The sequence below is a fragment of the Neoarius graeffei genome, chromosome 12 (assembly GCF_027579695.1).
Source record: "Neoarius graeffei isolate fNeoGra1 chromosome 12, fNeoGra1.pri, whole genome shotgun sequence".
NCBI lineage: Eukaryota > Metazoa > Chordata > Actinopteri > Siluriformes > Ariidae > Neoarius > Neoarius graeffei.
The window spans coordinates 11,287,066-11,302,935 of NC_083580.1; the positions used below are offsets into that span (position 1 = coordinate 11,287,066).

Genomic DNA, 15,870 nt, shown 5'->3' on the forward strand with positions numbered 1-15,870 from the left:
TGTCGCCTCACAGCAAGAAGGTCCTGGGTTCGAGCCCCAGGGCCGGCGAGGGCCTTTCTGTGTGGAGTTTGCATGTTCTCCCCGTGTCCGCGTGGGTTTCCTCCGGGTGCTCCGGTTTCCCCCACAGTCCAAAGACATGCAGGTTAGGTTAACTGGTGACTCTAAATTGACCGTAGGTGTGAATGTGAGTGTGAATGGTTGTCTGTGTCTATGTGTCAGCCCTGTGATGACCTGACGACTTGTCCAGGGTGTACCCCGCCTTTCGCCCGTAGTCAGCTGGGATAGGCTCCAGCTTGCCTGCGACCCTGTAGAAGGATAAAGCGGCTAGAGATAATGAGATGAGATGAGATGTTTAAAGCTAGACTGCCTTTCGGATTTTTCAAGTGTAGCCATGAAAATAATTTTCCCCGACACCCAATTATTTTTGTTTAGTGGACTGAAAGCTACTGAATTCGAATCACAGACTTCCAATTTTATTAGTTTTTTTTTTTTTTTTAATAGAACAATTAATGAATTTAGGGCCATGTGGCCCTAAATTCTCCCCTATTTTTGTCTGCTTCACCATGACCCAATTCAAGATACTATGTCATGCATCACGTGGTGGGCTTTCCCCGTTCACGCAAGGCATTGTGGGATACAAATTTGAAACAGGAGAGAAAAATGGAGGATGTGAGTGTGTGAATGAAACATGAAAGACTGACTATAGTAACAGAAAGCGAGAAGAAAAGACGTTATGTTATATACGAAGGAAAGGAAACGCAGGACCAAACTAATAAATATCGGCGCTCAGCGAGCACCTCGGTGTGATCAGCTGTTCGTTTAGCAACAGAATGATGTAACTGTAAGTGCACGGTCAAAGTAAACCTATAGATGGCAGTAATGCAACACTGTGGATGTCAGCTGCCATAAAACCCAAAAGAAGAAGAAAGTAAACCTGCGCATGCGCACACGGACTTCCTCTGTCTGCTTGACTATGCAAAGCGAGTGAATTGATGCACATTATTTGCTTGGGAATCCTCTCAAATTAAATACCTTCCCAGCCACAGAATGACCCGTTTTGTTTTTTCTTGAGATATTATATGACAATGACCAAATTTCAGAGGTAATTTTATGAAATCAAAAGGCTGTCTAGCTTTAAGGAATACTGTTGATCCTTTGTTTGGCTGTAAATATGGTTTTGTAATGACAATATAGAGATCTACTCACGACTATAGCAGAGAAATGGGATACTTTGATTGCAGTTTTCATCTGTCCATTTCGCAGAATAATTCAGTGACACAGCAGTACAGGATTCGTTCTGTCCGTAATTATCTGGTTGTCCAGGTTTCCAGTTGCTGAAAGAAGAGTTGCTTTTATCTGACCAAGATCTGGTTCTGTACAGGCCGATCCAAACAATGTTGTAATGATTGTTATTGTTACTATTATGAGTATATAATAATGATATTATCTTCTGGTTCTCAGTCTCATTTCTTATACTGGTCAGGTCTGTGTAATGCTCTCTGCAGTATTTCTGAGCTTCAGTCCAGTTCATGTTCTGACCAACTAGGATGTATATTTCATGGGAATTCATTCTCCCTGAAAGATATGGTTGCATGGTCTAACATTTTATCAAGAAAGTGTTCTACATTATTAGTTTGAATTTTGAATGCAAAAATGCACATATCTGCCGTACTTACCATCGAAGCAAATGAATGGACGCATTGAAGAGCAATCATTCTCCTGCCACACTCCATTAAATCCTGACAATACCCCACACAAACTTTTTCCATCCTTGTTACTCGGTTTCGCGATATACCAGTTTCCAAAAAGTCTCTCTCCCTCCATGTAGAAAGAATCGTCATCCAGAGACCATTTCCAGCTTTTCAGATCATCATATAGTCCAATCCAGGTTCGCTTGCTGTTCCTGATGTCTGTTGTTTTAGTCAGGGTCAGCTGTTCTTCAGCATTATCAACACTGGCTAAGTCAATATAATTCTCTCTGCAGTGTCTCTGCGCTTCAGCCCAAGTTTTATTTTCATTAATGAAGTGATACTGGCGAGAGAGATAGACGCCACTTGTGCAAAATGCTGTTTAAGACACAATGGTAGTTTTGGATTCGAAATACAATTTGAATTATTCTATCCACATTCACTGGATATGAGCAATCATGTGCTCTGATTGGTTAATCTCCTATTAGGATATCGGCTCATATACCGTGAGAAGAGAAAAACAAAATGGCGGAGTGCATCAAGTCAAATATATCACTTTGTTATCAAGTATTTAAAAGAAACAGAAATAGCTAAAAGAATATAGGTTTTTTTTCTCCCCACATAATATCGCCTGTTCCACACTCCTGCCCAGTCGGTGGCAGTAATGCACCTTTAAGTTGGTTTGCCAAGTGCCAAAAAAACACTAAAGAAGAAGAAGAAAATGGCAGACCATGTTGCTGAACCAACCAAGGACGAAATAAAAACTGTACTCGAAAACAAAACCCGAAAAAATACAAAAAAGCAACAAAATACGGAATGAAAGTATTTGATGGTAAGAACATATCTTTTTTATCTCATCTCATTATCTCTAGCCGCTTTATCCTGTTCTACAGGGTCGCAGGCAAGCTGGAGCCTATCCCAGCTGACTATGGGCGAAAGGCGGGGTACACCCTGGACAAGTTGCCAGGTCATCACAGGGCTGACACATAGACACAGACAACCATTCACACTCACATTCACACCTACGGTCAATTTAGAGTCACCAGTTAACCTAACCTGCATGTCTTTGGACTGTGGTGGAAACCGGAGCACCCGGAGGAAACCCACAGGGACACGGGGAGAACATGCAAACTTCCCACAGAAAGGCCCTCGCCAGCCACAGGGCTCAAACCCGGACCTTCTTGTTGTGAGGCAACAGCGCTAACCGCTACACCACCGTGCCGCCTATCTTTTTTATTTTTCAAGAATTATTATTATTATTATCTCATTCATCTCATTATCTCTCGCCGCTTTATCCTCTTCTACAGGATCACAGGCAAGCTGGAGCCTATCCCAGCTGACTACGGGCGAAAGGCGGGGTACACCCTGGACAAGTCGCCAGGTCATCACAGAGCTGATACATAGACACAGACAACCATTCACATTCACACCTACGGTCAATTTAGAGTCACCAGTTAACCGAACCTGCATGTCTTTGGACTGTGGGGGAAACCGGAGCACCCGGAGGAAACCCACGCGGACACGGGGAGAGCATGCAAACTCCGCACAGAAAAGCCCTCGCTGGCCACGGGGCTTGAACCCAGGACCTTCTTGCTGTGAGGCGACAGCACTAACCACTACACCACCGTAACGCCCTATTATTATTAATCACATTTTTCACAAATTGCTACTGTCATTTTGCCGGTTTGTTTACATTCTAAACGGAAATTATTTGGTCAGATGTTTTGTACAAAGTTTTTATTTATCAAATTTGCAAATCATAAAAATAAAAATGCTCTGTTTCTCAAAATCCAGTGAATGTGGATAGAATAAAACAGTTATTCAACGAAATCGAGTTGTGCACGAGTCATGTACAACTTGATTTTGTGGAATAACTTTTAAATATAGTAATATATACAGTCCATAGTATAAAACAACATGTGAAGGTTTAACAATGTTAAAGTCTGTGAGGAGTAGTAGTAGTAATAAATAATAATAATAATAATAATAATAATAAATTCTTTTTTGGGTTACTGAAGTTCAGACATATAGTTTACTAACCTAAGAGCCACAAAAGATGAAGCATGCCTCTGGAAAAACATGAGCAAATAATTGATGGTTAGCAGAAGTATGAATAATGACAGGAATCCATGTAGTCATAAATATGTTTTCAAGATATCATATGAAGAGTTGGTGCAGAACATTTTACTCAAACCCTATTTAGGCAAATGAAACTTCATCAACTGATGCCCAATCCCCATCGGCAGATAGTACATGCCAGCGACATGGCCAATATACACCATGTAGCCCAAAGTTATTGGGCATCTGATCATCACACCTATATGTGTGCCATCTCCAAACCATAAAGTTCAAAGCACACAGTTTTCTAGAATGTCTTCATAAGTTCTCTTCACTGGAACTAATAAGTCCATACATGTTCTAAGATGACAATGATTCCATACTTGCCAACACTACCAATTTACGCTGTACTCTACCAATTTTAACAGATGAATACTACCTACTGATTTTAGTTCTAAAAAATACCACATTACAAAATAATTAGTGAACACTGTTGGATTTGCTTTTCTGAATTCACTTCAGCTGTTTTCGTCACAGGGGATACAAGTATATACCATCAAATAGTCATATTAAGGGAAGCCAAGAGCCAGTGGAACAGCGCAATAATGATGGGGAATCTAAATTGTATCACTCTATCGCACCATTCCATTGGTTCTCATGACGGTTCTAACCAGTTGGCAATGAGATCACGTATTACAACAAATTGTGCCAGTATTTGAAAAAAAAAAAACATGTTCTGGTGATCAAGAACAATGAAACCCCTGAAGAAAAAAAAAGATTTGCTCTGACAATAAGACAATATGACAATAATGATCCTTCACAACAAAAACCAGTGGTTTTCAAACTATGAATTATTGGAACAGACTTAACGCTCTCAACCTCTATTCCTTACAAAGGCACCATGAGTGATACACCATCATCTTGATCTGGAAGATCCAGAACAACCTTATACCTAATTGCATCCATACTGAGTTCAATGAATCTGCTAGAAGAGGAACGACATGTTTCAGACCTCTTGGCAACTCACGGTACAGCAGTGTCAACATGGTGATATTCAACGCTTTCTCATCGGTCACACCAGCTCTCTACAATGTGGTGCCAGCAAACATCGCGTCAGTCCCTACGCTGATGAGGTTCAAGACAGAACTTAATAAGTGGCTCAGATTATTCCCTGACACTCCACCTACACCCAGGTACCTTGGAGTGAATAGGAACTTGCTTTTGGAGTGGGTCAGTAGCAAGTGTTTGTAGCTGCTACCCTGGGAATTGGCGGTGCAGATAAGAGAGATGCTTGGCCTGAGTGATCAAGCTCAAAGACTATCCAAGGTTCAAGGCAACTTTGTCAGATCATCCAACATCAAAGCATCAAGGCAAGGTGAGAAACATGCATTTTGTGGAGTACGTCAGTCTGATTTCTTTATCAATTTTCTTCAAATATAGTGCTCAGAATGCAGAAGAATGTTTCATTTTACATCATTTTTTTCAAAATTTTCCAGGAAAGCATGCCCCCAAGAAGGGCATGCCTGCATCACACAATCTAATCAACCACTTTTCATTCTCTGCAAGTTGTCAACTATGTACTTCTGTGCAGAAAAGTGAGGTCCATAAAGACATGGTTTGTTCAGGTTGGTATTGAAGAACCTGAGTGATCGACACAGAGCCCTGACCTCAAACCCTACTGAACACCTTTGGGATGAAGTAGAATGCTAGAACGTTGACTGAGCCCTAGGCCTTGTTGGTTGGCATCAGTACCTGAAAACACTAAATCTTTTGTGGCTAAATGGGCAAATCAAACCAAGATGGCGGCACGTGCGGATGCAGTGGCCCCTCTCTGTTCCAATAATGTGGTGTTTACATGTTTGTCTTCGTCGGTGTGCTCGAGTGATGGTATGTTTTCGTCGCATTTGTCCGTCCCCAGGCGCACATACAGCCGTGGGACTCTTTTTGACATTGGCAACACTTTTTTCTGTAAGTTAAACCCGGCACACGCTAAGGAGCTACATGACCTCGGCCTACTCTGGCGGCCCGCTTTGACATCGACCCCCACTACTATAGGTGGTGCGAGAGGAAGCAGAAGTGGGGAAAGCGCGGGGGTATCCGGGCCAGGCTAATGGCTAATCCACACAAGCCAGCTATACCGTCCATTGTACTCGGCAATGTATGTTCCTTGGATAACAAACTGGACTATAGTCACCTTTTGAGAGTGACCCAGCAGGCTGTGAGAGAGTGCTGTGTTTTTGTGTTCATGGAAACATGGCTCAACGACAGCATACCGGACTCCGCCATCCAGCTCAACTGGCTAACATGCTATCGAGCAGACAGAGCCCTCATTGAAGGAGGTAAGACCCGCGGCGGCGGGGTCTGTGTTTACATCAGGGATGCTTGGTGTCAGGATGCTGTGGTAGTTTGCAGACACTGTTCACCCCTTGTGGAGTTTATGATCATCAAGTGTCAGCCCTTCTATCTACCGAGGGAGTTTTCTGCCATCCTGCTTGTTGCAGTTTACATTCCTCCCAGCTGCAACAACAACGATAGGGACAAGGTACTGAGTGAACTGTACTGCGCCATCAGCGACCAACAGACAGCCCATCCAGAGGGACTTCTCATCGTAGCTGGAGATTTCAACCACGCAAATCTCAAAACAGTGTTTCCTCAGTTACATCAACACATTGACTTTGCAACATGGGGAAACAACACACTGGTCCTGGTTTACACTACACTGAGAAGAGCATACAAGGCCTCACCCCTCCCCCATCTCAGTGCTTCAGACCACATCACTGTTATGCTAATGCCAGCATACAGGCCGAAGGTCAAAGTCACCAAACCGGTCCAGAAGCAGATACGGGTGTGGCCAGAGGGTGCTTCCTCAGCACTTCAGGACTGCTTTAACATCACAGACTGGGACATGTTTAAGCAGGCAGCCACTTACAACCACCAGATCAACATCCAGGAGTATTCAGACACTGTTACAGCCTACATTAGTAAATGCACTGATGATGTCACGGACACTAAGACCATCACAGTACGGGCCAACCAGAAACCATGGCTGACGGGGGAAGTCTATCGGTTACTGAAAGCCCGGAATGCTGCTGTCAGAGCAGGTGATGAGGCTGGTCTGAGATCAGCAAGAGCCAACTTGTCCCGTGGCATCAGACTAGCAAAGAAGCAGTACAGCAGCAGAATAGCCCATCATTTCACTGACAGCAGAGACACAAGGAGCCTGTGGCAGGGGATACAGACCATCACGGACTATAAACCTCAACCACAGACCTGTGACAAGGACATCACTCTGCTGAACAGTCTAAACAACTTCTTTGGACGGTTTGAAGCCGACAACAACATGCCTGCACAGAAGACACCACCCCTTCCGGATGACCAGGTGCTGTTCCTGTCTCCAGCCAGTGTGAGGAGATCCCTCTCCAGGATCAACACCCGCAAAGCTGTAGGACCTGACAACATTCCAGGTCGTGTGCTAAAGGACTGTGCAGAGGAGCTCACAGAAGTGCTCACAGACATCTTCAACACCTCCCTGAGCCAAGCTGTTGTCCCCACCTGCTTCAAGAGCACCACCATCATCCCTGTTCCAAAGAAGGCCTCTCCATCCTGCTTCAATGACTACCGCCCTGTGGCACTGACCCCCATCATTATGAAGTGCTTCGAGCGGTTAGTCATGCAGCACATCAAATCCATCCTCCCTCCCTCCATGGACCCGTACCAATTTGCATATCAGGCCAATCGGTCCACTGATGATGCAATCTCCACCGCTCTCCACTCAGCTTTCACTCACCTGGACACTAAGGACTCTTACATGCGGATGCCGTTCTTAGACTTTAGTTCAGCATTTAACACAATCATCCCCCAGCAGCTGATACAGAAACTGGACTGTCTAGGACTAAACACCTCCCTCTGCAGCTGGTTGCTGGACTTCCTGACCGAAAGACCACAGGCAGTCCGGGTTGGCAGCAACACATCCAGCACCATCATACTGAACACAGGGGCCCCCCAAGGATGTGTGCTCAGCCCCCTTCTTTTCACCCTGCTGACCCACGACTGCACACCAACACACAACAGCAACCTCTTCATCAAGTTTGTGGATGACACGACTGTGGTGGGACTCATTAAAAACAATGATGAGTCATACTACAGGGACGAGGTGAGCCAACTGGCCGCGTGGTGCAGAGACAACAATCTCTCCCTTAATGTGGAGAAGACGAAGGAGATGGTTGTCGAGTTCCGGAGAGCCTCCACCCAGCATCCTCCACTGACCATCAACAGTGCCACTGTGGAGAGAGTGAGCAGCACCAAGTTCCTGGGTGTGTACCTCACCGAGGATCTCTCCTGGAACAGCAACACCGCATCGCTGGCCAGGAAAGCTCAGCAGCGCCTCTACTTCCTCCGCAGACTGAAAACAGCTAGAGCACCAGTCCCTATCATGCAGATCTTCTACTGCGGAACCATCGAGAGCATCCTGACCAGCTGCATCACTGTGTGGTACTGCTTCCTGCCGGAAGACCCTGCAGCGCATAGTGAGAGCAGCAGAGAAGATCATCGGTGTCCCCCTACCCTCCCTTCAGGATATTTACAACACACGCCTGGCCCACAGAGCACTCAGCATTGCGGGCGACTCCACCCATCCCAACCACCACTTCTTCAGCCTCCTGCCTGTTTACAATACTGTCTACACGGGTTTTTTTAAGTTAATTGCACTATATAAAAACTGTTTACAACACTGTTTACACTTTTTACATATCTGCCATATTTATACTTACACTGAAAATTCTGCTCATACTGCCATATTTATTTATTTATATTTATATTTATACTAATAATTACTATACTGTCAGACTGCTGTTCCCGTTTGCATTGTTCATTCTGTTTATATTGTCATTCGTCACATTTAAATTTATACCGTTAATTCTGTTCACACTGCCACATTTGCACTTTCTGGATTGCCACCGTCTTTTCTTAGATAGCTTATAGCTTTAGCTTGTGTGTGTAAATACCCCCCCCCCCCCCCCCCCAGTTTTTTTTTTTTTAAGTTTATATCTTGTACCTATATTTTATATTTCATATTTATTACTGTTTGCACTGCGGATAAGAGGGAAACACAAGTTCAATTCTCTGTATGCCCTATGGCATTATTGGCAATAAAGTTGACTTGAACTTGAACTTGAAAAATCCCTACAACCTGGCTCCAGAATCTAGTGGAAGGAATTCCTATGAGGGTGAAGGTTATTATAAGAGCAAAGGGAGACTAATACTGGAATGGGATGTTCAGAAGGCACATACGGGTGTGATGGGCCAATGTCCACAAACTCTTGACCATATAGTGAAGATATATGGAAGAAGAAGAACAGCAACAACAACAACAAACAGACAGGACAAGAGGGCAAACAATACTTATTATTGTAATTAATATTGTCATTAATCATGGAAAAATTGGCATCGATAATATAATATCTTCTTTGCATGTTATTCCTCCAAGCCGGTGTACAGGACTGATCAACAGTTACTGGAAGCGTTTAGTTGCAGTTATCGCTGCACAAGGGGGGTCACACCAGATACTGAAAGCAAAGGTTCACATACTTTTGCCACTCACAGATATGTAATATTGGATCATTTTCCTCAATAAATAAATGACCAAGTCTAATATTTTTGTCTCATTTGTTTAACTGGGTTCTCTTTATCTACTTTTAGGACTTGTGTGAAAATCTGATGATGTTTTAGGTCATATTTATGCAGAAATATAGAAATTTCTAAAGGGTTCACAAACTTTCAAGCACCTTATTCTCTTATTTTGTTGTGGTTTACACTAGTGAGTTTGTAATATAAAACAGAAAGCGTACTACTGTCTTGTGTACAGCAAATCTGAAAGCCTCGTTCTTATGAAATATGAGTAAGGAATCGATAAACATCACAACAACAAATGCTTCACATACATTTTTAAAATTTAAAAATTTTAGCCTTCACTGTAACCCTTTAATTCTTTATATAGCATCAGACTATAGAGACATTGCATTCTGGGATTGTTTTTTCTCACATTCATTTCAAGTTATGGAAGTTTTTTAGGTCTACTAAATACATTTGAACTTCTTTCCCAATGTGCTCAGTGTTTTATTTCTACTCTTCAAGGTTGAACGTGATGGCACAGACGTTTGTGCCTGTACTGCAGCCAAACCTAATTTCTCAGTGCGACTTTAATGAACAAAACTCAGAACTCATTAATTTCAACCTGATACACCAGTGGTATGTGAATTTTTGCGGAGTTTTTAAGCTTCTGTGAGCTTCGGTTTGCATTTCTAGCATTAAGCTGCTTGTGATGTAGGATGAACAGTACTGCGTGAGGAGGCAAAGAAATAATTGTTAAATGAATAATTGTATCAATAATTGTTAAAGTAGGGCGGCACGGTGGTGTAGTGGTTAGCGCTGTCGCCTCACAGCAAGAAGGTCCTGGGTTCGAGCCCCGGGGCCGGCGAGGGCCTTTCTGTGTGGAGTTTGCATGTTCTCCCCGTGTTCACGTGGGTTTCCTCCGGGTGCTCCGGTTTCCCCCACAGTCCAAAGACATGCAGGTTAGGTTAACTGGTGACTCTAAATTGACCGTAGGTGTGAGTGTGAATGGTTGTCTATGTGTCAGCCCTGTGATGACCTGGCGACTTGTCCAGGGTGTACCCCGCCTTTCGCCCGTAGTCAGCTGGGATAGGCTCCAGCTTGCCTGCGACCCTGTAGAAGGATAAAGCGGCTAGAGATGATGAGAATGAGATGAATTGTTAAAGTATTGATACAGTAGTGCAAATTTTATTTATTTATTTATTTTTATTTTATTTTTTTTTGGGGGGGGGGGGGGGGGGGGTGTAAATGTTCACATTTCTGCTTTGGTTCCGAAAATACAGTGCTTTGCAAAAGTATTCATCCCCCTTGGTGTTTGTCCTGTTTTGTCGCATTACAAGCTGGAATTAAAAAGGATTTTTGGAGGGTTAGCACCATTTGATTTACACAACATGCCTATCACTTTAAAGGTGCACATCGTTTTTTATTGTGACACAATAATTAAGATGAAAAAACAGAAATCTGGAGTGTGTGTAAGTATTCACCCCCCAAAGTCAATACTTTGTAGAGCCACCTTTTGCTCCAATTACAGCTGCAAGTCTCTTGGGGTATGTCTCTATTAGCTTAGCACATCTAGCCACTGGGATTTTTGCCCATTCCTCAAGGCAAAACTGCTCCAACTCCTTCAAGTTAGATGGGTTGCATTGGTGTCCAGCAATCTTCAAATTATGCCACAGATTCTCAATTGGATTGAGGTCTGGGCTTTGACTAGGCCATTCCAAGACATTTAAGTGTTTCCCTGTAAACCACTCCAGTGGTTTAGTTCCAGCTTTAGCAGGTTGTTTAGGGTCTTTGTCCTGCTGGACCATGAACCTTCATCCCAGCCCCAAACCTCTGGCTGACTCAAACAGGTTTTCCTCCAGAATTGCCCTGTATTTAGTGCCATCTATCTTTCCTTCAGTCCTGACCAGCTTTCCTGTCCCTGCAGATGAAAAATATCCCCACAGCATGATGCTGCCACCACCATGCTTCACTGTTGGAATGGTGTTCTCAGGGTGTTGGGTTTGTGCCACACATGGCATTTCCCATGATGGCCAAAAAGTTCAATTTTTTTCTCATTTGACCAGAGAATCTTCTTCCATGCATTTGGGGAGTCTGCCACATGCTGTTGGGCAAACTCCAAATGAGTTTTTTTTTTAAGCAATGACTTTTTTTTCTGGCCACTCTTCCATAAAGCCCCACTCTGTGGAGGGTCTGCTGCTCTCATTTCTTGCAGCATAGGTCATAGTCTCAGAACAGGTCTAGTTAATTTCTGACAATCCAGAGCCAAGGCCAGGGAGCAGACGAACAGGCTAAACCGACTGTAAAAAAAGTAGAAATGTTCAGAGAGTTTGTTCCAGTAACCTAATCAATATAAAGTTAGGTCATACTAACTGTGCAGTAGCTGCCAGCACCTTTGATCTAAAGGTGGGGTTATTAAATATTAGATATCTTACATCTAAAGCGCTAATGGTTAATTAACTTATTACTGATCAGGAGTTTAATGTACTTTGTTTAACTGAAACATGGATTAAGCCAAATGAATATATAGCATTAAATGAAGCGAGTCCTCCTGGATACAGTTATATACACCAGCCTCGTCAAACTGGCAGAGGAGGTGGCGTCACAGTTATTTATAATGATTATCTAGGTGTAACACACAAACCTGGTTATAAATTTAATACATTTGAAGTTCTTCATACTCATAATGTATGTAGCCTCGAAAAATAAGCCTACCCAGTTAATTCCGTTACTTATTATTTACAGGCCCCCGGGGCCATATTCTGAGTTTCTTTTTGAATTTGCAGATTTTATCTCAGATCTGGTTATTTCCTTAGACAAAGCTTTAGTTTTCGGAGATTTTAATATTCACTTCGATAACCCAGAAGACCCTTTGTAAACAGTGTTTGTGTCCATTTTAGATTCAGTCGGGATTAAGCAGAATGTCATAGGACCAACCCATAATGGTGGTCACACCCTCGATCTAATACTAACATTCGGGTTAAACGTAGAAAATATAGCCACACTTCCACAGTCTGAAGTTATCGCAGATCATTATCTCATCTCATTCAAAATATGTCTGAGTAATAATATATGCACCTCACCACTCTACTGTATTAAACGTACATTCACGTCAACTACTGCACAGAGCTTTATAAATGATCTCCCAGAGTTATCAACTTTGACTGGGTCACTGTCAGCCTCTGCAGAACTTGATCAGGCAACTGAATGCTTAGAGTCAACGTTCTGCTATACTTTAGATAATGTAGCTCCTCTTAAAAGGAAAATGATCAGAGAGAAAAAATTAGCACCCTGGTATAATGATGACACACTTTAAAATTCATAACAGAATGGAATGCTTGATGAGTATTTGGAATCCTACTGCAATAAAAGGAATTTATGTCAGTGAAGTGCTTGATGATCTAGAAGTCCCAGAGAGGGGCCATTTGGCCTTTTTACCTAGAAAACCCACAAGAGGGCCAATTGGCCCCAAGTCCTCCCTGTAGACATTCATTTTGTTATGGAAATGTGGCTGTTAGTTACCTTACAGCTTAGAAATGAAATCTTACAATGCCTGTTGAATGTTGAATCTCTGCATCTTCGTTCCTTGGAGAGGAGCTTCTTTCACCACAAAATTCTTGAGGGAACTGAAGCGATAGTCCATGTGCACTGAGGTATTTATCCATCAAACAATTGTCTGGTTGCAGTCACATGAGTCGTTATGGTCACATGGGACATTCACATGTTCACATTTTAGAATAGAATGTGTTTTTATTCCTCATTCTCACATTCACACAGAAGTAGCCAACATGACTTCACCACTGAAGTGTGAAGTGTGTGAAATGTGACCCCCTCACCCCACACACTGCCACTAACAGCCTCATTACCATAACAAAATGAGTGATTAGTGTATTGGGGAAAAGCGGTCGGGCCAAATGGCCCCTATGTGGGTCTTCTAGGTAGACAGAAAAATGCTGGGACTGCTAGTTAAGGGTTCAACCATCATTGCATTGGAAATGAAACAATGAACCAGTTAGAGACTGTTTTGGGTTTTTTTTGAGTACTGGGATTGTGATTCATCACATCGCTCCTGTGGAGGACGGCCCCATATCGACAGTTGAAAGTCACACTTGGAAGACGCTCTGGACACTTAGGTGGGGTTTACATTAGACTGTATCAGTGGATCATCAGATTAACGTTTTTAAAAACGATTAGCGTGCACACAGCAACGCCAATACACGGATACGCTAATCACATGACTAATTCGGCACGTAATTTGAAATGTGTCAGTGCGACTCATCGCTTCCACCTCAGCGGCTGCGCTCCAAATCACTCCGCCCTGAACAGCGAGTGCCCTCTGGAGGGTGCACACTCCGGCCCTGCGCAGCTCACAGAGCGCGTGAGTTAAGCGCATGAGCAGTGATTCGGGACTGAGCCGCTGTGCGCAAGTCACTTCCCACTTGCAAGTGGAAGGATGGCAAGCCTAAAGACAATCATAACTACACAATGGGCAGTATTTGCATCAGTATTTGCAGTATTTTCATACTTTTATACTCTTTAATGAAAGGTGATACAAGGCGGAAGTCCGCGCCGTTTTTCAGCAGTCGCGTCACATGACCAACGCCAGCGAATCAGGAAGGTGGATGTCACAGTGACGTTGTCCAATGACGACGCCAGCTAGAGCTCAGCACAGCGTATCCGCGTATTCTCAATGTTTACACAGCACCGGACCAGACACGATCTGGATTGAATACGTGGACCCTGGCGGATTCCCGTTTCCTGGCATTTCCAGGCGTTTTAATGTAAACGGACAGTGCATCCGCGAAGAAAACGAGACAGATACGGTCTAATGTAAACTTGGCCTTACAGTCATGCTTTTATGGCTGAGGACTACAGTTGACTTGCTAACTTTAGGACTGCAGTTGTCATGAACAGTTTTGCACTCAAGTTTCCATCAATGAACAGTTTATAACATCAACGAAACAGACTTCATGTTAAAACTGTTAATGTTATAGTCATGTTGTCTGTCGTTGCCCAAATGAGGATGGGTTCCCTTTTGAGTCTGGTTCCTCTCGAGGTTTCTTCTTCATGTCGTCTGAGGGAGTTTTTCCTTGCCACCATCACTACAGACTTGCTCATTGGGGATAGATTAGGGATAAAATTAGCTCGTTTTAATTCATTCAAATTCTGTAAAGCTGCTTTGCGACAATGTCTATTGTTAAAAGCGCTATACAAATAGACTTGACTTGACTTGACTATGGTTTAAAGTGGTCCTATGGATAGATACCCCCAAGGTACAATCTACACTATTATACCCCCTAGGGCTCATTATTGGATATCAAGGTAAATATGTGTACCTTTTTTCAGGCCAAAAATGTACATATATGTTCCCAAGCAGTATATAAAGGGTACAAATAAGTACCTTAGAGGGCACTGCACCAGTGACAAGCCATTATATTCCTAAAAGTACAATAACGGACTTTATTTTCTGAGTGTACTGTTATGGAAAATTATAAATATATGATTTTTTTCCTTTTTTAATGATGAATAGTTCAATCTCGAAGTACAGTACAAAAAGCAGCAATTACAATATTCCCATGTAAAAGTTACTGCTGTAAGTGGCACAATTAATCCTGTAAAATTACACAATATTGCTGTAGGATACTGTATTTGTTAATGACGGTAGTATATTATAAATATTTATTGCACTAGTAGTCCTGTATAAATACAGTAAACACTCAGTGAAAATGTGAATTGAATTGCATTTAATCTCAACCTTAAAGGAACCTTAAATTTAGTGGTGTATTTCAGTTACCTTTAAGACCAGCCCCTAAATTTAGTTGTAAATTTCAGTACCTGTACTGAACTTTTTAAATACATTAAATATACTAGTAACTTTAAGACCCTTTATTGGTATTCTTAAAAGTAGAAGTAACTTTAAGTACATTTAAATGTTAAATCTAGTAACTTTAAGTGACAAATGTTCTTTTTAACAGCATTTTGTTATTTTTAGTAAGTCATGGAAAGTCAAATAAAGTTATACTATCAGAATTATTTAAATTACAAGTAAATACACTGAAATTTAGCATTTCATAAACTTTTAGGATGCTTTAAGAACATCTTAAAGCTGTTCATTCGTCTAGGGAAATGGTTGGCTACTCAGCAGCCATTATTTTACTGTATATTTACAGTGAAAAGTTTTACAGTATTGAAAATGCTCCCATTATCAAAGTCTCTAAAAAAATTTCAATGATTTACCTCATAATTTTCTGTCCTAGTGTCATGTCCTCTCTTTTCCTTTCCGCTAATTGGTTGTATTTCCCTAATAAAACTGAACAAGCCTGTATAAGTCGGCTATCAGAGGATGGAGGAGGGATTTGGTGTGATGTGGACAGACTGGTTCTTTATCTCAGAAACATTTACATTACAATAAAGGTGTCAAATAAAAGAGAGAAACAGTCCAAACTTAATCAACTGCTGATCTACAAAATATCCAATATCGCAAAAATATTGACAAACAGAGTTGAGTTTATTGATA

General features: G+C 42.2%; 1 protein-coding gene across 1 annotated transcript in view; it reads right to left on the minus strand.

Moving 5' to 3' along the window:
* LOC132895777 (macrophage mannose receptor 1-like) overlaps nucleotides 1-15,870 on the minus strand; it is a 53,247-nt gene that overhangs the window by 9,923 nt on the left and 27,454 nt on the right. Inside the window, exons 14-15 of the mRNA XM_060936610.1 lie at nucleotides 1,677-2,031; nucleotides 1,207-1,575 (exon numbers count right to left, since the gene is read on the minus strand). Coding sequence (XP_060792593.1) covers nucleotides 1,207-1,575; nucleotides 1,677-2,031 — 724 coding nt within the window. The remainder of the gene's footprint in view (nucleotides 1-1,206; nucleotides 1,576-1,676; nucleotides 2,032-15,870) is intronic.